This window comes from Anolis sagrei, chromosome 1, assembly GCF_037176765.1.
Source record: "Anolis sagrei isolate rAnoSag1 chromosome 1, rAnoSag1.mat, whole genome shotgun sequence".
NCBI classification, from domain to species: Eukaryota; Metazoa; Chordata; class Lepidosauria; order Squamata; family Dactyloidae; genus Anolis; species Anolis sagrei.
In genome coordinates, this window is record NC_090021.1 from 133,797,487 (window position 1) to 133,820,080 (window position 22,594).

The window sequence follows — 22,594 nt, forward strand, 5'->3', positions numbered from 1 at the left end:
GGATGCAGTCCTTTGGGCTTTTTTTTCTGGCCCTTATCTCTCTCACCATCCAATCATTCCTTCTCTCTTTCCTTCCTCATTCCCATCCTTCCTCACTTCCCTCTTTCTCTCTCCCTTCCCCTTCCATCCCTTCCTTCCCTCTTTCCTCCATCCTTCTCTCACTCTCTTTCTCCTTCCTTCCTTCCCTTTTGTCTTTCCTTTCTTCCCTCTTTCCTCCCTCCCTCCATCCCCTTCCTTCCTTCTCTCTTTCCTCCCTCCTTCCCTCCCTCCCATCCTTCCTAATTCCCTCTTTCTCCCTCCCCCTTCCTTCCCTTTCCCCATTGAGGTGGGGTGTGGACTTTCTGCTGCTCTAGAGACCAGGGCACAAGGGGGCAAAGACTTCAAATGTCAGGAAAAGAGATTCAACTGAAAAGATTAGGAAGGACTTCATAAGAGTAAGAGTTGTTGAAGAGTGGCGTAGGCTGCCTGCAAGTGTGGTGGAGTCTCCTTTTCTGGATGCCTTTCCACATAGGCTGGCTATCAGGAGTACTTTGGTTGTGCCTTCCTGCATGGCAGGGGATTGGACTGGATGGCCCTTGGGGTCTCTTCCATTTCTATGATTCTACGATTCTATATCAAGAGTGGGTAGTATGGCATCTAATGGATACACTTTTTCTCTCCCATTCACCATCTTCATCCTGAACAAGACCAACACTTTTGAGATCCAAATGTTTCCTGTTTTTTCTTCACTTTCTGCCTCTGAAAGAAAAGAGTAAGGAGAGGAAAGGGCGGGGAGGGGGCTTGGGGAGAATTCTCTCCTGGCCCGCCCATCCTGCTCTGGCCCCCCATGCGCCCCCCAAGTTAGAAAGTTTGCCCATGCTTGTTGTATGTTGATAATGTTCTCCATGGAGTCAAAATTTTCTCACATGCAACTAAACAGATTAAGATCACAATTTAAACTAGTTCACTAGTGAAAATGCAAAATTAGAGCAAGCTTTGTAACTTCTCTCTTGGCAAAAATAATGAAAGCAAAGCAATTGAAACAGGGGGTTGTGAGCTCAACTACCCTTCTTAAGATATCCTGTTTTTTTAGCCCATGAAACAAAAGACAGTTTGTACTCTGTGGACTAAGATCTAGTTACTAGACCCACCTAAGAGTAGACCTATGAAATCAATGAGCCTTAACAAAAATGTTGACTTACCAAGGCCTCACTGATGCAACAAATCTACCTCAATTAGGAATAACAACTTGATTTGGGCTAAAGAGTTGTTATTGTTCTAACATCCTCATGGGAACTACATTCTGAAATCCTGCCTATTGTTGGATGTTACACAGGAAGTGAGTAGGGAAGGTACGACTTAGGATGAAGTAAGAAATGCCACCTTTCAGGTGCTCAAAAATAAGAACTAGGCAACTGTTTGTGGGATTACTAACCCCATCGCTCTTTGATCCTCACATATTCATTCTTGTCCCCTGTCCCACTGCACATTGTATCCAGCCAAGAACTGAATCTCCAAATGGCAGCATCTACTGGTAAGTGATTCTTGACTGTTTATTAGTTTGTTTGGTTTTTTTTTTAAAAAAAAAACCATGATTCCACAGATCCAGTAAAAATCAAGCACCTTCTGAGACATGTTTTCATTGCACACAGAACAGTATCAGGTGAACTCAAGACACCGCAGTGACACACAAGGAATAAAGAGACACATAGAAATGCAACTCTTATTGATCACAACTATTTCCAAAGCCTACAAGAGAACTTGAACTTATTGTGACTCAGCACAGGCATGAAAGGAAACATATGACTCCTTTTCTTGTTCTCTCTGCAATTATTATATATGTTCATGTACAAGCACGAGAGCAGGTTTTAGGGCCAAAATTGTGATTTTTGATATGATGCATAGGTAAATTAGAGACATTCCACACATAGATGAGTATATTAGCACTGACTCAAGAGGACCTCGTCCCATGAGAGAGGGCAAGTGGGGAAAAGTGAAGGGAACCATTTTCTTGAGTACTGGTTTTGTGCCTTTCTGTGTTGTTTACAACCAGATAATTGCTGTCTCTCTCATCAAACGTGTTACTCCTACTGTGTTAACAGTAATCCCCCCATTCATTGGCCTTCATAAAATACAACAGAGACATCCAACAACAGTTGCCATCACACCTTGAAGTACCCGCATCTCTCCACTTCCAAGTGACTTGAGAGGTCGGGAGTTGATAGCTACCCAACTCCAAAATGCCAGTTTCTAGACACTTTAAAACCATAGTCCCATGGGAAACTCCTGGAAGTAGTATGTATCATTTGGATGGCATTTCTGAAGTTCTGTTCTGAAAGTGTATAGAAATGGGGGGAAGCCTGCATGTGATGACGTCCAAAGAGATGGTTCATCTTGTTGATAAAAATTATGGTGCAGTATTAACACTTATCCAAAAAAGGAACCACCCTTTTCTCTGAGCAGAGTGGTGAAAGAAAAGAGCTTAGTCCACCATGAGAGAACCCATGGAAAGCAATGACTAGTCTCTTACTTCTGAACTGAAGTACAAAAGAACTGTTGCCACTACTGCCATTTTCTGATCCAAGTGAAAGCATGGTGGAGAGAGTAAATGGAGCTGGCGCTCCTTCTGGGTTTTCCAAGAATGGACAACACTCCTCTCTTTCGCTATTCTACTCAGAGAAAGAGGTGACTCCTTTTTCTATAAGAATGTAGGGAGAATACTTGCACTTACTTTAAAAGGAGAAAGTTAAGATTTAGTCAGGGGGTGCTGTGGTTTTATCTTTGAATATGTTTTTAAAGCATTTTAACTTATTAATTTTCAGTTAATACAATTGAGGTTTAATTCTATTTTAATGTTTGTATATTTTTAGATTTTATATTGTATTGAAATGATTTTAATATAAGCCGCTCTGAGTCTCCTTTGTGAAGAGACGAGGTGGGGTACAAATAATAATAATATAAAGTTATAATAAAATAATTATAATTATAATAAAATAACAAAAACCAAGCTCAATGGAGGCAATACCATCAAAGCCATAAACACTTGAACTATACCTGGCATAAGATATACTGTTGGCATCATTTATTTATTTACAGTATTTCTATACTGCTTTTCTCACCCCTAGGGGGACTCAAAGCGGTTTACACATAACTAACAAAACTTCAATGCCATACATTGGACACTGACGCGATGCCAAACCACAATAATAAAACCACAATTAAACATAAATCATAATTAGACAGTACATAAGCAATCATTAAAACAATAAATAATAAAAACAGTCTCGCCAGTCGTATAAACTGGACACAGGCAGAATTAGACAATTTGGACAGAAAAACAAGCAAACTCATGACCATTCCTTGCAGTGATGTTGACCGGCTATATCTGCCTAGAAGTCTGCTAGCAGAGGACTTTTACAAGTAAAACAAGAAGTCAAAGAAGAAAAGCACACCCTGACAGAATATGTAAAGGAAAGCCAAGAACCTGCTTTAATTCAAGTCAATAATCAGAAACTTCATAAAGCACAGCAGACAAAGAATCAGTACAAGAAAACTGCACTCCAAACCAGAGCTGACAGCTGGCACAACAAAGCATTGGATGGGCAGTTCCTTGACAAAATTGAAGGAAAAGTTGACAAGGAGAAGACCTGGGTATGGCTCACGAATGGAACCCTGAAGAAGGAGACAGAAGGCCTGATTCTTGCAGCCCAGGAACAAGCCATCAGAACAAATACCATTAAGGCCAGGTTCGAAAAATCAGCGGATGACCCAAAATGCAGACTGTGCAAGGAAGCTGATTGATCATATTGCTAGCTGCTGCAAAAAAAAAAAAAAAAATTCACAAACTACAAACAGAGGCACAACTCTGTGGCCCAAATGATTCATTGGAACGTATGTGACAAGTACCACCTGCCAGCAGTAAAGAATTGGTGGCATCATAAACCTGCAAAGCTAGTAGAAAATGAACACACAAAAATACTGCGGGACTTTCGAATCCAGACTGACGAAGTTTAAGAGCACAATACACGAAACATCACAATTATGGAAAAGAAAAAAAGTTTGGATTATTGATGTCTCCATATCAGATGACAGCCGAATTGACGAAAAACAACAGGAAAAACTCAGCCATTATCAAGACCTCAAAATCAAACTGCCAAGACTCTAGAATAAACCAGTACAGGTGGTCCCAGTGGTAATCGGCACACGGGGTGCCATGCCAAAAGATCTCAGCCAGCATTTGAAAACCATAAACATTGAGAAAATCATGATTTGTCAACTGCAAAAAGCCACCTTACTTGGATCTGCACACATCATTCGAAAATACATCACACAGTCCTAGACTTTTGGGAAGTGTTTGACTTGTGCTTTTGTGATATGAAATCCAGAATATATATCTCGTTTGCTGTGACATACTGTGTTTTTGTGTCAGTAAAATAATAATAATAATGTTGACACCGGATTTGGGGGTCAAATTTTGACTAAAATTTCTAGATTTATACATGAGTATATGGAGCCCCTGGTGGTGAAGTGGGTTAAACCGCTGAGCTGCTGAACTTGCTGACCGAAAAGTCAGCAGTTCAAATCCAAGGAGCAGGGTGACTCCTGCTGTTAACCCCATCTTCTGCCAATGCAACAGTTTGAAAACATGCAAATGTAGATCAATAGGTCTACCTTCCTTGGCGGGAAGGTAGCAGCACTCCATGCAGTCATGCTGGCCACATGACCTTGGAGACATTTACGCATAATGTCGGCTCTTCGGCTTAGAAATGGAGATGAGCACCACCCTCCAGAGTCAGACACAGATTTAATGTTGAGTGGAAACCTTTACTTTTAACTATAATACACACAAACACACACATACAGTTGGCATTTTCACATACTCTAAGGCATATAAACAATAGCAAAACAACTAATATATAGCTTTTGGCTAGCTATCATTGCTTAGGCAGATAAAACACCTGTTGGTAACTCTGCTTTTTGAAAAGAATGATAAGGCAGCACTAATGCAGCAGACATGCACACTAGTTTCTTGGAGGATTCACTTGCCTTCTCAGAAAAGCATACATTCTCCTGTATTATATTACTGTATTATATTGCTTTCCGCACAAAAAACCCTACATATCCTAGCAAAGGAGTCTGTGGATTTTGCATTAATTGAACTTTCATGTGGTCATCAGAAACAGTTTTGTTCATATAAAGTCCAAGGTCTAACAATGACACAGCTTCTTCTATTTGCTCCTGTTCCATGATTTCTTTAGCAGGGCTTAGATTAGATGAACAACTGGTAGACACCCCAGTTTCCTCAGTTTTTACCTGCAATCCAGGTCAAATTCCCCCCCATCCCGTCCTCCCCCACGCCTTAAACTTTGCCTGTCAACTACCACATTTTGGCAGCTTCCACTATGGTCGCTTCCACTATGTCAGCTATTGCCTCTCTTGCAATGTAAACTGGTAGAAAGGTAGGTAATGATAATCCAGATTTGGTTGAGATACTGCTTGCAGTTCTGGAAGGACTCTAATTTTTGCTTCTCATATACTTGGCATGGGGATTTGGTTAACCAGGTAAAATTCATGAAGAAACCAGGTTTTCTTTTTTTACCTTTTTGGAGGGTGGCTTGAACTGTTAAACTGCCCCCTTGCCTACGGGCTTGATGGAAACGAAAGAAAGTGTCATGGTGCATCACTCTGTGGGTAAACTATTAGAATGGTTTTTCTTCGATATATTTACAAGTTGAAAAAGTCACAGGGAAAACTAATAAATGACCTTGCTGATCATGACCCGATTGCTGTCATTTTAATCTTGCTTTTCTTGGTTCTGTCCTTTTCAGCACTGTTTTTTATGTCACTGCTTGACAGACTGTTGAGGCACATACAAGCTTCTCTAAAAGACAGCCAAAGTTAACCTAAGTACGCTATGAACAAGGTGGTGATTTATTTTTTGAGAAACCCAGAAATCAAGCCCAAATTGCTCCCACCTAAAAATCAACCAGAAAAAAAAGCCAATGCAAAAAACCTTTGTTATATTTTTCTAAGGAGAATGCAGTTTGAGGAGTCAACCACTAAGTGGCAATATTACCCAACCAAAGTGGAAAACAGCTCCCAAATATCGCATTGCGGATGCCTGGTTTTGTTCTTCTAAAAAACAGTAAATCCTGCTCCTGGATAACCAGTTCCATACTATTGTTTGTTCAGGAACCAATGGAGTTCACCTCCTCATGTATATTCAGAATCAAGTCATTAAAAGTAAGGAGGGGGCAATTAGATCGCCCAAACAAAACCCGAACATCTTCAGATGAAAGGGAACCAAGCATGTTTTTTTTTATATCAGGCTTGGAGAGTGCAATTATTATAGGTTAATCAAGATTGAACAAGGATTAAAGACTTGTTAAAGAGATCATAAAGTCCCACATCTTGTCCCTGATCTTTCCAATTTTATTTTGGAGATCCATACATGTTTGATTTATCCCAGATTTCTTTTCTGTCAGCTCCTGGTACGACGACAAGAGTCTTTTGAAATCAGCTCTCTAAATTGGTTTATTTTAAACCAATATAAAATTGGAAAGAAGAAGAGCAAAATCTGGGAGTTTTTTCAATCAGTCTGGATGCACTCTTAGATTTAAAGGGTATTAGTAAAAAAAAAGATGCATTCCAAATTCTTATAAAATGTTAAAAGTCTTCTTTTTTTAAAAAAAAGCAAACCAGTATAGATCAATTATCTCTGGTATGATTAAAAAAGATTTCAAGTCCAGTGCTTCCAATGCTAGATATGGTGTGAGGATGCTATTAGTTTCCACTCCTATTGATAATGAGAGTCAGTCATATTTATGCTTTGCAGAACTACATCACTGAACTTATAAGGGTTATCCAGAAAGTAAGGTTACAAGATTTTTTTTACAAAGAATGAATATATTTTAATAAAATTTAGAAGGATTGTAGCATAGGTATTACATTATTTTTCCACATAATCACCTTTCAGTTCAATACACTATGTTATCTGTGGGATACGTTTTTGATGCCTCTGTCATAGAAATCTCCCTCCCCATTTTTCAGCAAATTCATCACTTCGATTTTCACCTTGTTGTCATCTGAGAAGTGTTTTCCACCAAGGTGTTCTTTAATTTAGTGAACAGATTATAGTCACTGGATGCGAGATCAAGGCTGTGAGTGGGATGGCTTAAAACATCCCAACTAAATGAAGTCAACAACTCTTGTGTTGCATGAGCAGTATGCAGACGCACATTGTCATGAAGGAGACTGACTCCGACCATCAGCATCCTACGACGTTTGTCTTTGATGGCTCTGAAAAGTTTCTTCATGGTCTCACAATATATTCCGTATCCATTTTGCCACATGCAGTGTTGACATTGCATCCTCTCCATAAAGTGAAATGATTTTCCAATGAATTGCAGCGTGTTCATGCCCTTAGCATTTAGGTAGCATGTAACAGTGCGAACTTCACACTTGGAGGGAAACACAATGAGGACGCTCATCTCTAACCTTCACCACAATGCCAGTTGATGAGCTACTGACGACTGGCACTGCTCGTTTGCTTCCACTGGCTTCCCGCTACATGGCAGTGATACCAACTTCCTCTGTGAAAATTCCCCATGAGAGCTACATGACTTGCAACCTTACTTTCTGGATAACCCTCATATATCTATCTCTATGAGCTATGGCGCATGAATATCCATGTGATAAAGAGAGTGGTGAACAAAAAGGCACAGATGATTGCTTTCATCCTAAAGTTCTTCCCTACAAATGGCATGCCTTCACCTCAAGACCCAAACTGAGGCGGAACAGTCTGCAAGCATTACATGCCTCTCTTATTCACTTAGTGCTATTTCATCTGGCTAGAATAATCAAAGTTATTAATGGGTTTTACAATGGAGTCTACATTTATATGATAGCTTTATATCTGCAGAGGTTTGGCATCACCTCTAGCTAAAAGGAATCAATATATGAACAATGTGCTTTGTCAGCAAGACTTTGTGGTTCAGTACTGTGTAATGCTCTCTACCCTTCAATATTCTCCTCTTACATTAAACTGATGGTAATTTTTATTTGCACACTATTTGCTAATATGTTCGTAATATATTTTTTTTAAACCAACATGTCTTGCTTATTTTTCTTCCATGAATCCTTTCCGTTGTTGTGTCTCCCCCCTGGATTTGGATAACACCTCATTTCTGTGTGAACATCATGTTAAGCAAACATCTCAAACAAGATGAAAAGCTGTGACACTTAACACTGTCACTTGTCTTCTCCTGTATGATTTTAATTTTTTTTTACCCGATAAAGAAACCTGTCAGCTACAAAAGGTAGTGTAACGTATATTGTACCTTCTGTGTGGCCTATCATCATGATGTCTGTTTTGGATTTTGCTGTATATATCACAGTAATGGCTCTCTACAGCTTCTCTCATTTGGGAAAGAAGAGTAGCATATTAGCTTTTCTGCTTCCCTTCACTCATAGTCTGTAAATTTCATCTTGTTCTATTTCAGTGTCCTCATGTTTAGGATAACAGGAAACTGAAAGGAGAGTGGCATGACAGGATGACTACAGTTAAATCAGGACATTTTTGGATGAGTGGTGGAAAGGCGTGTAAAATTCATTTGGAATATAATTTTTGTTATGCTTACTTCAAATATGTTTAATATTTGTGGATTTTTAAACTATCATTATTATTACAAACAGAGACAAGGAAGAAGTTGGGTAGAAAGGGACTAGCATATATGATATAAACATGGGGGCTAGTTATATACATTTGCCAAAATTGTGTTTTTCTAAAGTTACAAGTTCAGTTCTTGAGGCTGGCACCTGTAAAACACACATTTCAGTGCACCTAAAGCAATAAGATCTAAGAACTGCTCAATGACAATTCTTAGATAGCGCATGTTTACTTTTACAAGCCTTTTTGGAACATGCATTCTTTGTTACAGTTATTATTGAATATCATTCATTTGAAATACTTGGAATCAGAAGTGTTTTGAATTCTGAAATACTTGTACATGAGATCTCTTGAAGATAGTACCCAACTCTAAACATAGAATTAATATATGTTTCATATACCTCATGACCCCCTGGTGGCACAGTAGGTTAAACCACTGAGCTGCTGAAATTACTGACCAAAAGATTGGTGGCCAAAAGGCTAACCGAAAGATTGGTGATTCGAATCTGGGGAGCAGGGTGCACTCTCGCTGTTAGCCTCAGCTTCTGCCAAACTAGCAGTTCGAAAACATGCAAATGTGAGTAGATCAATAGAGAAGGTAACGGCATTCCATGCAGTCATGCTGGCCACATGACCTTGGAGGTGTCTACGGACAACGCCACCTCTTCGGCTTAGAAATGGAGATGAGAACCACTCCCCAGAGTCAGACACGACTAGACTTAATGTCAGGGGAAACCTTTACTATACCTCATAAATGTAACAAGAAGGTAATTTTAAAAATATTTTTGTGCATGATACAAAATTTGTTTGCAATGAACCATTAGAGTGCAAAGGTGTTACTATTTCAGCTACCAGTTTGGACAATTTCAGAATTGTGGATAGAGGATGCTCAGCCTCTATCTTTATTCATGACCCACTTTTCCCTCAATATAGCTAAAATCATGCAAAAGTCAATATTAAAACAAAATGAAACTATTCACAGTATTAAAATAATGTTAAAAATGTATTTGCTTGCCATTGGAAAGCAAGCAAGGACAGGGCTTTAAGAAAGGGAGCTCCAGATCCAAGATGCAACCACAAAAAGGCACTATCTTGCCTTGTTTGCAAAGATGGGACTCTCTCATGAAATTCTCAAGGCCCAGGAAGGCTCATATAGTAAAGTAAAGGTTTCCCTTGACATTAAGTCTAATCAAGTCCAACTCTGGGGGGTGGCGCTCATCTCAATTTCTAAGCCAAAGAGCTGGCGTTTTTGTAGACAGTTCCTAGGTAATGTGGTTGGCATGACTGAATGGAGCACCATTACCTTCCAACCAAAGCGGTACCTATTGATCTACCTGCATGTGTTTGAACTGCTAGGTTGGCAGAAGCTGGGGCTAACAGTGGTAGCTCACTCTGTTCCCCGGATTCAAACCGCCGACCTTTCGGTCAGCAAGTTCAGCAGCTCAGCGGTTTAACCAGGGGCTCCTGTGGTTCATATAGGGAGATGTAATAAGTTGTATTAAAATAATTTTAAAAGAAAGTAACTATTAAATAATTGGAAGAATTTTAAATTTTGTTTTACAGTTTTTTAGACATCACTGATATTTAACACATCTCGTCAAATTGGGAAACCCAGGAAAGATTCCCATGTAAGTGGAACACACAGAACTACTCTATCAAGTTTGGTTACTGTTTGTTACTTCTTCACTGTTATTTGGAAATTGCTTATTGGGTTTATATGATCCACAGAGGAAAAGTAATTTGTTCCAGTAGCTGATAGACTGACTGATCTTTTATAGCTGTGCCATGCAAGAGAAGTACACTATACAGTATTAGAACGATTTAGCTGTATAAAAACTAGCAGTGAAAAATGATTGAGTTTTCCACTCCCTACAGACCACATCAAATCTACACTATTTGCAGATGGACTCCACATGCTATGGGACATATCCTGTTTTGCAGCTTTGTTTGGGTGTGTCTCTAAATCCATTTCTGGAAACATATCCTAGCACCCAGACTTATTCCTGCAGTACAGGAAAAACAGAATAATATTTAGCTCATCTGCCTCACTTAATGGACCATAACAGATTTTTTTGTTCTCTAGATTTTCAGCGCTTGACTAGCAAAATGTTTTTCCATATACACAGAATACTTTAGCCACAGAATAAGCATTTGAATGTACTTGGTCTTCAATATGAATCACTTTACATGTGCTCAGTTTGTGCTGCCATATCAGAAAGTGAAGGAGTAGGATAAAGTCTGACATCAAACTCTAGTTGTATCTTCTCCCATAATAATGGCAAAGAACTAATCCTCTGCTCGCTACACTTCTGCCAAAAAATCACCTTCTGATATGAATGACAAAGCAGTATCAACCTGATCTTTTGTAAAATCTCAACTTTGAAAAGTTAATTTTTGGACTACACTTCCTAGAATCCACTAAACGACAGCTGTCAGATTCTTGTAGTTGTAGTTCCAAAATTAATCCCTTCAAGGTCTGCATGGAATACCAGATTTGAGGCAGGTCTGAGGCACAATAAAGTCCTGAAATCACCTTTCCGTAATGCTTCTAGGTGAAATTGTAACTGCACAATCCCAGTGTTGTCTGAAGGTTGATGTAAGTCTAGAACTCAACTCTTTCAACTTCCAGGTTCCTTCCCCTTGCTTTCCCATTCTTCCTTCTGTTATTTTTCTTACCAGAGAAAATCCCTCAAGGAAAGATGGCAGGAAAAGATGCTCGATGTTCTTGCGTTGTGAGTGGCAGGCACCTTCTTCCTAGAAGCATCCTCAGTGGTCATGCTTTTCTCCCACTGGAATTCTTTGCCGAGCCGTTCCAGCTGCCCCCTCACCCTATACGTCTTCCGTTATCAGCTTAACAGGCTTCTATTTTGGAAAGCGTTTGGCCGTCACTGTTGAGCTGTAAGTTGATGTTTTTACAGTCTTCTGATTGACAGTTGTTACTTTTCATGCTCACACTTCCAAAGTGCATCTTTTCTTTCTCAAGTGGGTTTCATTTTTCCTCATTATTTTTAAAGTAATGTATCTCACTTGAACACCAAAACTCGGAAAAAAGGAACTGTTACATCATGTAAGTAGGGTACTTCGACCTGAAATCTTAAGGTAAAGCTAGGATTAGCTTTTAAGATGACTTGAGAAAAACACTGCTCCAACTCCATCATCCGATATAGTAAATAAACAGTCTTTTCAAGGTGATATCCCCAGTGGGTAGTAATGAAGAAGAATAAACCCTTCGAAGCTCATTCCTCTCCAGTCATGATTTCTCTTCAGGACATTAACGCAATAGCACTTTTCTTACACACCACATACATACAATGCCTTAGATGTCTCACCCACAGTATTAGCCAAAGGTCCGATGTTCAAGATCACCAGCACAAAGCACTGCAGTTACCAGAATGCTTTCACTGAGGACAGAAAATAATTCTGGCCAGTAAAGGTTACAGCAAAAACTAAAGGAGTTTTCCACCTTCTGCACCAGGGCCAAGAGTCTAAGCTCACTTGGACAAACAGCAGCAGAGTCAATGGTGAAGAAAGATGGATCTACAGTCCATTAATGTTGAGAAGTCCCTATGATTCTCATCTGTTCAACACTATGAAGGTGACACTGGAGAGCACTTGCGTTCATGAAGAAATCTTCAAGGCTTTTTTTCCCTAGCAGTTACAAACATATTCATGTTTGGAGTATAGACTTGCAAAAAATACAGAAAGTAAAGCTTTCCTCCTCCCTCTGTGCTTATTCATGAACATCTCTACAAGCATACAGGAGGTCTCACTGTTGTTATCTGTTCAATGATCCTGGAAAATCTTCAGGCAACATAGTTTCTTGCTTATGTCCTTCTCTGGCCCTCCAGGAGTTTTGGACTTCCAGAATTCCTCATTATTGGATATGTTGGTTGGGGCTCCAAGGAGCAGAAGTCTAAAACATCTGGAGAACTAAAGATTAGACATCCTGCCATAAATAACCCAAAACCGTAACATTTTATGAAGACTATATGGAGGCAGATATAATGAGGTTGTCACAACTGCTTAGAGAAATATGGAACTCATCACCAAAACTTGGAAGGGCAGAGACTTCATGATTCTGTCCATCCATCTATTACCTACTCAACTGGCTTTCACTACTATTCATATTGGAATGAAGAATATGTGGACTTCCAGATATTAGAATTGAAAGCCCATAAGCTCTATCCAACACAACCAATGATGAAGGATAATAAAGTGGGAATTCAGTAACATCTTCAAGGCCATACGTACCCCATCCTGTCTACACAGGTTATAGACATACAACAATACTCTAACCATGGTCCATGTGTTCTATATGTGTTCAATCACAAATCAACTCACACACTGTGAAAGTGAATGTGGATTTTTAAAAAAATCATTATGTTAAATGAGCTCTATTATGAATATGGAAGAGATATAGATTATACTTATGCCCAAAGATGCCAATGTGCAAGAAGCATTTTACAGAAAAGACATACAAGGCAATAAGAAATGGCTAATTACCAAGATCTCATAGAATATGTACAAGGAAAATACAGAATTAAAAAAACTGATTACAAAGGGTTTTGGATTTCTTATTTACAATTAATGGAGAGATTTTGGCAAGACAAGCAATTGCAGACAATCCCCAAGTTACAATAAAAATATTTGTTCTTGTTTGTAACTCGGAACAGGTACATTTTATAAGTGTAATATAAGCTTTGGATAACAGAGGGAAAGGTTAACACCCCTGTTGTGTTTGTTTTTCTTTCTGTGCCCCTGTTCAGAAGATTTCACCTCACTTTCTGTCCCTGTGATAATTGGATTTTGAAAATTTTGGCTTGTTGTTATAACAAGGATTCGTAAGAAAGCTTCAGTGGAGGCACATTTTCCCCATGATAACTCTTTCAGGAGTAAATTTCCTTTCTGAGACATAATTTCTCTTTCCCTATTGTCTCACCCCCATTCTTAACTATGAGTCATTTGTATGTTGGATGTTTGTAACTCAGGGACTGCCTGTAGTTGGTTTTGAACTGAGTAATCACTAAATTGTGCAAGATGTGATTGAAATGGGAAATGATAGACAAGCAAGGTTAAGAATCGATGACAAAGTGGACACAAAATGTTGAACATAGTATGTTAGACCAATGGGAGAAAATGTGGTCAGAGAGGTTAACATTTACATTATGTCATAATTTGAAAAAAGATTTTTTGTAAAATTATGTATTGATGGCATATGACTTCTGAAAAACTTTCCAAATGTCAAGACTTTCTGGAAATGTAAACGGCAAGTTAGGTCTTTCTACTATATGTGGTGGACATCAAAACATGCCAAGAAATACTGGATTCAAAAACATAAGATGTTCCAGAAAATGTTGGGGAAAATATCCAGTTAAAAATTGAGATTTTTCTACTTGGTCTGACTGATATATATGACTATGATAGACTGTTGCAATAGATAATCACAGTAGCCAGATTGCTCTACATGCAGAAATGGAAGAACTCAGCAGCACCAACAACAGAGGATTGGATGATAAAAACGATGGACTTGGCTGAGATGGTCAAACTATCCTATTTACAAAAAGAAGGTACATTGGAAAAATTCTGAAAGACTGGAAACCTTTTGTTCACTTTTGTATTAGGAAGAGAAGAATTTGCCAATGTTGAGTTCTGAAGAATAATTGGGGTAGGTGGTGAAGTTGTTCAAGAAAGGAGTCAACATTGGGAGACCTAGAGGGTGAAGCTTTTTTGGTTAGGTGGGGACACATCCAAGGTCATCCACTTTTTTTCTTCTCGCTTTCTTTATTCTTATTTCTTGGCATTTTTGTGCTTCTACTCTATATTTCTTTTCTTGATTTCCTGTTTGACTTTTAATATAACTTTTAATTGTTTTAAATATGAAACAAATCAACCCATATACTACTCTTTGGTGATGATGTTGATGGTGTTCTGTGCCTTCAAATCATTTCAGACTTAGGAGGAGTATGTGGTGAACCTATCACAGGGTTTTCTTGGGAGAATTTGTTCAGAATGGATTTATTTATTTATTTATTTCAAACATTTATATCCCGTGATTCTCAACTCTGGGGGAGGGGCGGCTTACAACCAGCAACCATTAGATGCCAACAAACAGTAGAAATAAAATCACAATTAAACGTTAGTTAAAAACAACAGATTACAAACAGATTTGTTCTTGTTCTTGTCCTTCTCCTTTTCTGAAGCTGAGAACGCATAACTTGTCCAAGGTCACCTAATGGGTTTCCATGGCCAAGCTGTGATTCAAACTGTTTACTCAGTGTCCTACTGTAACACTCAAACTACACCACCCTGTTGTGCAATATTCTACCATTACTTAACAGAAATGCCTTTTTACATGCATAAATATGCACTGCCTTCTTAAATATGAATTTTATACACATCTTGTTCATCTAGGCCTCTTTTATCTGGTAAATATACTGAAGCATGAGCAGACAACAATCACAAACATCCCTAACATTAATTACAGAAAAAATGTCAGCACCTTGAAACAAGTATCCTCCTTGTTTAGCTGTGAGAAGAGTCGCTGTGCCCAACACTATTCTTCAACTGGTATTAGGAAAACTGAAAATCTAACTGATTTAAAAACACCAAACAAATTACATATTTTGTGCATGGACAAACAATGTTTTCTGATGGAAAACAAACTGTCTAGAACCTTACTGGTGGCATACAAGCCCACAACCTGAGAGTTATGTGTGTGCAATTATTATTTTGGTTGACACACAAAGAGCAATTCAGTAGCTTCTGTTGGCCACCTAAAACATTTGTTCTCCAGAGCAGCATCAAGCCTTGGGATAGGTTACTGCTGCAGCTATTCACAGATGGATATAGTGGGAATCTCAGCTATAAACGCACTTGAGGAAAATAAACAAAATTTCCCTTCCAGATTGAGAACAATCCCAGTTTTAATTCCCCTCTCAGTCTAGATGGGAAGCTTGTTGGTTGCCTAAGCTACTTCCTCCTCATTTCCCCTCAACTAGCTTCATCCAGCCTCTAGTGAGACATATTTCTAGCACAAATGCAGTGAATTAATACAATCTAACCCCCTGGGATTGGTGGTTTTATTATCCATGTCCAAGAAAATATGTCCTCTCTAATTTTCTGAGTCCTTCAGCATGGCTTTATGATATTCTTGGGCCAGCAGCCTTTCCTTTCAGTAGGGTTCATTATTATCAATGGTTCTGGGAACATATTCCCTGCAGATTCAAGAGTTGTACTACAGTTCTGATTAGTCTCTGAATCAGTAATTTTATAAAATGAAAATTTTTCCATTCGCTTCAGAAAAAATGGTTGCAAATTCATTTATTAATTATGGCTACTTAGCTATGGAGAAGCCCCTGATGGAGAGCTACACGTGAGCATAACCTCACAGATTATGGACTGAGGACAAGTGCATATTTACACCAAATACAAAAAGCTAACTTTATAATATATTATTAAATTTCTTTTGCTATGTGGCTTAACAATTAATACACTGAAAAAAAATCATACCTTGGTGTGTATTCTTCTGAACCAGGTCCAATAATCTACAATAATAACCTGTAACAAAGTAATTGAAAAGTCAGGCACTGTTTCACAGTATACATGCGTACAAAGAAATGGTTCAGGCTACACTTCTTTGACCTTCAATTGTTGTACTTCCTCCTCGTTCCTTTGGGATTTTGTAAATCCTTATTACTAATTGTGTGGCAACATTCACTATATTTGTAAGAAAACTCTATAGACTGCATAGGGTCACTGTACATCAAACAAGTGACCTGAAGACACATAAAAACACAAAAGAGCATGGACGAACATATTGTATTGTCAAAGGCTTTCACGGCTGGAATCACTTGAGTGTTGTGTAGTTTCCATGCCATATGGCCATGTTCTAGCAACATTTTGTCTTGATGTTTCAAGTGCATCTATGGCTGGGATCTTCAATGGATCTGATGGTGGTAAAGCAAGTGGAGTATATATACTTGTACATTGTCCAACATGGGAGAAAGTATGACAGATGTCAGGAGAAAATGTTGCCAGAACATGGTCATACAGTCCAGAAACCACCCAACAGCCCAGAAGAACGCATTTATTATCAGATACAAAAGGGAGGTGTGGGGGTCACAAATCTGTGCTGTTAAAAGAAAACAATATGTTCAGAGGATTCAAGATTTTGAACCAAATCTGTATCATATCTTCCCGGCTTCTACAACAAGACAAGCATCACTTTGAGACTAGTGTCAGGCAATGTTCCTATCACATCACTAAAAGTGAATGTGATCTGCATACAACTCTGTCCTCTAGTCATAATGCTTTTTCATTTTCATTTTATTTGACTTCTTCTTTTTCCTTACCATAGAAAATCCATTAAGGCAAAGAAGTTAGAATCACTGCACAGTACCAGCTAATTGTTAGCATAAGGATCCTCCATCTGGAACCACACTACACATTTCTCCATTCTTCACCATTATGTAAGTTTCCGTGTTACCCATCTGGGTGAAATCCTGGGGCCGTATGCAGCTCTTGCCCCACTTCTCCAGTTGTTTTTGCAGCCTTGATCTGTCCAGATTTCTCAAACTCCCCCTTTTCTACTCCCAAAGATAGAGAATTGCTTCTCTTCGAAGCATCAAGGAATAATATTCCATTTTCAAAACTGAACTTTTAAATATTCCAAAATAAAAATACATTTTTTCATAACGAGAAATAGACTTCTGGCAACTTCTAGTTTTGTTTTGGGCATATTTTTGCAGTTTATGAGGCTTCGACAGAGTCTTAAAGGAAGACAGTTTACTCCCAAACCTACTAGAGTTGGCCAGCCCTGTTTTATCATATGAAGATACACAGCCAACAATTCAAGATGCCATCCAAAGTAATGTGAACTGCACAAAAGCAGAAATGTTCCATTTTAACAATTGGTTAAGGTAAAGTGAAATCTTTTTAAGGAACATTTTTATAATTTAACTTCACTCAGTTGTAACCTTTTAACAACAACAACAACAACAACAACTTTATTCTTGTATACCGCCATCATCTCCTTCTCGAGGCAGCTTACACATGGCACAAAATATAAGGGATCGGCTTGCAGTTGTGTTGGTTCATTTACAATGCAAATCTGAATATACAGCTCTTCTGAATACTTAATGCAGATTAAGCAACCCTTATCTGGAATTTTGAAATCCAAAACTGTCCACATGGGTAGTTGAGACTGTAATATCTTTACTCTCTGTTAGTTCAATGAACACAAACTTTGTTTCATGCACAAAAGTATTTTTAAAATACAGTATAACATTACCTTTAGGCTATGCATATAAGATGTACATGAAACATAAATAAATTTTGTGTTTAGACTTAGGTCCCATTTCCAAGACATCTCATGATATATGCATATGGAAATCAAAACAGACCCAGATTCAGAGAAGAAATTTGATTCTTCCATATAAACTACCTTCTGTTTCAGTGACTGAAACACAGAAATCTGGATAGGAACAAGGTTGGATTATCAATTGTGCAAAGAGAATAAATGATTTAGGGCTGTTGCCAATGCTACATGCAGATGCTTCTTATACTATGATGCTATCAAGAAAAAAAATGCTACTGGGGCAACATAGCAAGGGAAAGGGCTGGCAATATATTGAAGCCAATGTCATTGAGACTATGGGTGCATCTACCCTGTAGAATTAATGCTGTCTGACACCACTTTAACTGTCATAGAATCATAGAGTTGGAAGAGACCTCATGGGCCGTCCAGTCCAACCCCCTGCCAAGAAGGAGGAAAATTGCATTCAAAGCACCCCTGACAGATGGCCATCCAGCCTCTGTCTAAAAGCATCCAAAGGAGCCTCCACCTCATTCCGGGGTAGAGAGGTCCACTGCTGAACAGCTCTCACAGTCAGCTCTCACAAAGTTCTTCCTAATGTTCAGATGGAATCTTCTTTCTTGTAATTTGAAACCATTGTTCCGTGTCCTAGACTCCAGAGCAGCAGAAAACAAGCTTGCTCCCTCCTCCCTATAACTTCCTCTCACATATTTATACATGGCCATCATGTCTCTCAGCCTTCTCTTCTTCAGGCTAAACATGGCCAGCTCTTTAAGCTGCTCCTCATAGGGCTTGTTCTCCAGACCTTTGATCATTTTAGTTGCCCTCCTCTGGAAACATTCCAGCTTGTCAACATCTCCCTTCAATCACGGTGCCCAGAATTGGACACAATATTCCAAGTGTGGTCTAACCAAGGCAGAATAGAGGAGTAGCATGACTTCCCTGGATCTAGACACTATAGTCCTATTTATGCAGGCCAAAATCCCATTTGCTTTTTTTTTTTTTTTTTTTTGCCACTGCATTACATTGTTGGCTCATGTTTAACTTGTTGTCCACGAGGACTCCAAGATCTTTTTCATATGTACTGTCTTGAATCAACACCATGGGATAATGGAAGCCACACTTTGGCAGAGAAGGATAAACATCTTACAAAACCACAACTCCCATTATTCCATAGCATTGAGATATGGCGGTTATAGTGGTCTCAAACTACATTAATTCTACAGTGTAGATGCACCTTACTACTTGGTCAACCCAGCTGGGACACAAGCCAGGTAATGTGTGTATCAAACTATAGGCCTGAAAGAAGATGGCTTTTAGTCATCTTCTTTTGACATTCCTTTGATCCACCCCACTCTGTTTTGAACAGGCCACTTAATGAGGAAGCTCACAAAAGTCCACAAATTGTTGGGTTTTTTTGTTTTTTGTCGTGTCAAGAGTGACTTGAGAAACTGTTGGTAGCTTTTGGGACATCTCCAGAGCCCCAAGCATCTTAATCCTGCCTTGTATGGAGGAAAATGTAAAAACATCAGCCATGCACATTAACTGTGTGACCACATGTTTTGGGGGAAAAAAAATGTTTGCTGGATATAAATAGACTTGACAATTTTAAGCAGCCGCTCCCACAACTCTCCCTAAGATTGTGCCAACCAATTCATGCCCAAGGTCTCTAGGTGTCATTTCAGTTCAGATGCGACTCATCCTTCCCTTGGGATCTTAGATGAAGGCATAAGGAAACCAGGGTGGAGCAACACATGCCACACAATGTGTATGAAGGCAGCAAGGGCAGAGAAGGAGAGATGATTTTCTACAATTTATTCAATTAATTTGAGAAACATTCTATTTCACTCTTCGGACACCCTCCTTATACAAAGACTCCCAAAAGCAATCATTACTTAAAAATGCAAAACTACAAATGCACACACACACACTTCAATTAAGACTCTACTGAATAAATACGACTGTACTCAATGGTGGTTATGTTTGAGTAGGATTGTGCATATCATTAAAAGAACAGATCAAGAGAGAAGAGGGGAATAAAATACCTGGATCATTTTCAAAATACACTGCCACAGCAGGAAGTTAAAACAGATTAACAGCACAATCCTATAATGCGTGCTCAAATGTAATCCTTGGCCCCACTGGGTTCACTGGAATTTATTTGCTGGTTAGTGAGAATAGGATTGGAAAATAAAGACAGAGCAGAATGTTAGTATCCTCCTGAAACCTGAGACAGAAGGGCAAAGAGATTTCTTTTAAGAAGCTGTACAGGAAGCCAGAGCCAAGAAAGTCCCTTGATCCTCTTTCATCTGCCCCTATTCAATTCAAGACTGAAACTCCAGAAAAGACATAAAACCTGCTACACAACACAATGTTCTGGGATAAGCTTTAAACCACAAAATGGTTCTACAAAGGACTGTAGAAATACTTCAATATTCAGCAATTTCAAATGCATGAAGGTACTTAATCTACGAAAGTTTATGCTACCACATTCTTTGACCTAAGTGCTACAAGATGTGTTTGCCTATCAATATTTCAAAATAATGTAGCTCTGTCTTTGAATCTATTGACACTACTAATGCTTTGAGAGATGAGATTCAGACTGATCTTCCTACAAGACATAGGGCTTCCAACTGAGAAAACGATTACTGTTTACATGGTATGTGTTTTAATTATGTCTTGATTCAATGTCACTTAGCGCTATCAGCCTTTTCCACAGCAGTGTGTTCCCAAGAGTGTTTAGTGAAGCACTTCCCAACTCTCGACTAATGCTGGTTATTCACAGGATGACTTCACTATAAAATCCTCTCTTCCCACACCCACTTCCCACTTCTCAGAACTCAAATAGTTCCAAAAGAGGAAGGACACATTCCTATATGACTATTACCCCAATCTGATTGTAGCTGTCAGTAGTAACACCAGAGGCACTCCAAGTGGCCAGATACTGGTCAGAGGACATTTAATCAACTACCAAACTTGCAAACTTTGTGTTTTGTCTGTCTGTCTGTTTGTTTGTTTGTTTTGTTAAAAATGTAATACAAATGTCTGGTTGCTCCTGACACGATAAATAAAAAATAAAGTAGTAATAGCAGAACCAAAGGAACCACCTCAAATCAGAGCAGGAAAAACCTACCACTATTGTAGGTTGCATCTACACTGTTTTGTTTTGTGTGTGTGTGTGTGTGTATCAGGAGTGACTTGAGAAACTGCAAGTCGCTTCTGGTGTGGGAGAATTGGCTGTCTGCAAAGACGTTGCCCAGGGGATGCCCGGATGTTTGATGTTTTACCATCCTTGTGGGAGGCTTCTCCCATGTCCCCGCATGGGGAGCTGGAGCTGGAGATGACAGAGGGAGCTTAACCCGCTCTCCTCAGATTTGAACCACTAACTTGTAGATCAGCAGTCCTGCTGGCACAAGGGTTTAACCCATTACGCCACCGAGGGCTCCAGATCTACACTGTTGATCAATGCAATTTCATACCACTAACTGCAATGGTTCAATGCTATGAAATCCTGGGATTTGAAATTTGGTGAAGCACCGGAACGCTTTAACAGAGAAAGCTAACAACATTGTAAAACTATAAACCCCAAGATTCCATAGCATTAAGCCATTCCAGTGTAAGTGGTGACAAGCTGCATTAATCCTAAATTTTAGATGCACCCCTACTGAGGGTGGATAGCACGAAGCATCATGTTTTCAAATCATAGTACATTTTAACCATGGCCATATCCAAGATCAGATGGGATCTGATAACTTTAGGATGCCTCGATCTGCATACCCACTAAAACGAATTGACAAAGATAATAACTTTCCGTAGAGAAAAGGACTCAACAATAACAACAATTTAACTGGGGTCATCTTACCTATATTAGAGATATTCCAAATCCTCCAAACAGATTTAAGAGAAGAGCGAAACCTGCAAAATTGAAAATCAGAAGGTCAATTTAACACTAAATATTTATTGTATTTCTTTCAATGGTAATTCAAGCTTATTTTATAGATGAGGATACCTGGAAAAAGAAATAACAACATTCTGTATAGTTTTGTAGAGATTACCAATCATTTATTCAAGGGCAGCACTGTCCACCTGATCACACAAGCTCTTAAAATATTAATGTCACACCACCTGAACCAAGGCTTGCAAACCTGCTTCTAACTATGCTTTCAAGCCCTTGTTTATGTTCTAAGTATAGAAAGGTGTGAAGATGAAAGAAAGCATTTTTTAAATCTCTGAAACCAGAGAACTCCATTTAGGTATGTACATATTTGGCTACAATTCTTCCTACAAATCAGTTTTTTATTATTTTTTTGCTAAACACTCTAATAATTCCAATCGTTTCCAAATGAAGACTTTTCCCCTTTTCATTACAGAAGCTATTAAATATGCATTTCAGCCTTATGCTTGCGTAGACATCGTTTTGGGATCATATAGACATCATTATCTGCTTACTCCCACCAGTGACATTAAAGAGGACAAGCACTATTTCGGGAAAGACAATGTTCAAATGCAAACTATGAACACAGCTATTTACACGTAGTTTAAAAAAGCAGAAGGGAGGTAAAAAGAGGTCGAAAAGGATTAGGAAATCTAAAAGGGACAAAAAATTATGAAACATAGCACAGAATGGATGTAAT

The 22,594-nt window shown here is 38.8% G+C and overlaps 1 protein-coding gene across 5 annotated transcripts in view; it reads right to left on the bottom strand.

Moving 5' to 3' along the window:
- The window catches only part of CYRIA (CYFIP related Rac1 interactor A), a 56,876-nt gene extending 35,014 nt beyond the window's left edge, over nt 1–21,862 (bottom strand). Inside the window, exons 1-2 of one of the 5 annotated variants that reach the window (XM_067468678.1) lie at nt 21,823–21,862; nt 16,157–16,204 (exon numbers count right to left, since the gene is read on the bottom strand). Coding sequence is in view for 1 of the 5 variants with exons in the window: in XM_060787363.2 (XP_060643346.2) it covers nt 11,324–11,424 (101 nt within the window). In the remaining 4 variants the exon portion in view is untranslated. Of the gene's footprint in view, nt 1–11,323; nt 11,451–16,156; nt 16,205–21,822 lie in introns of those variants that run through there. The other 4 variants (XM_067468676.1, XM_067468679.1, XM_060787363.2 and 1 more) reach the window with 4 other exon arrangements.
- Nucleotides 21,863–22,594: the final 732 nt, after the last annotated feature.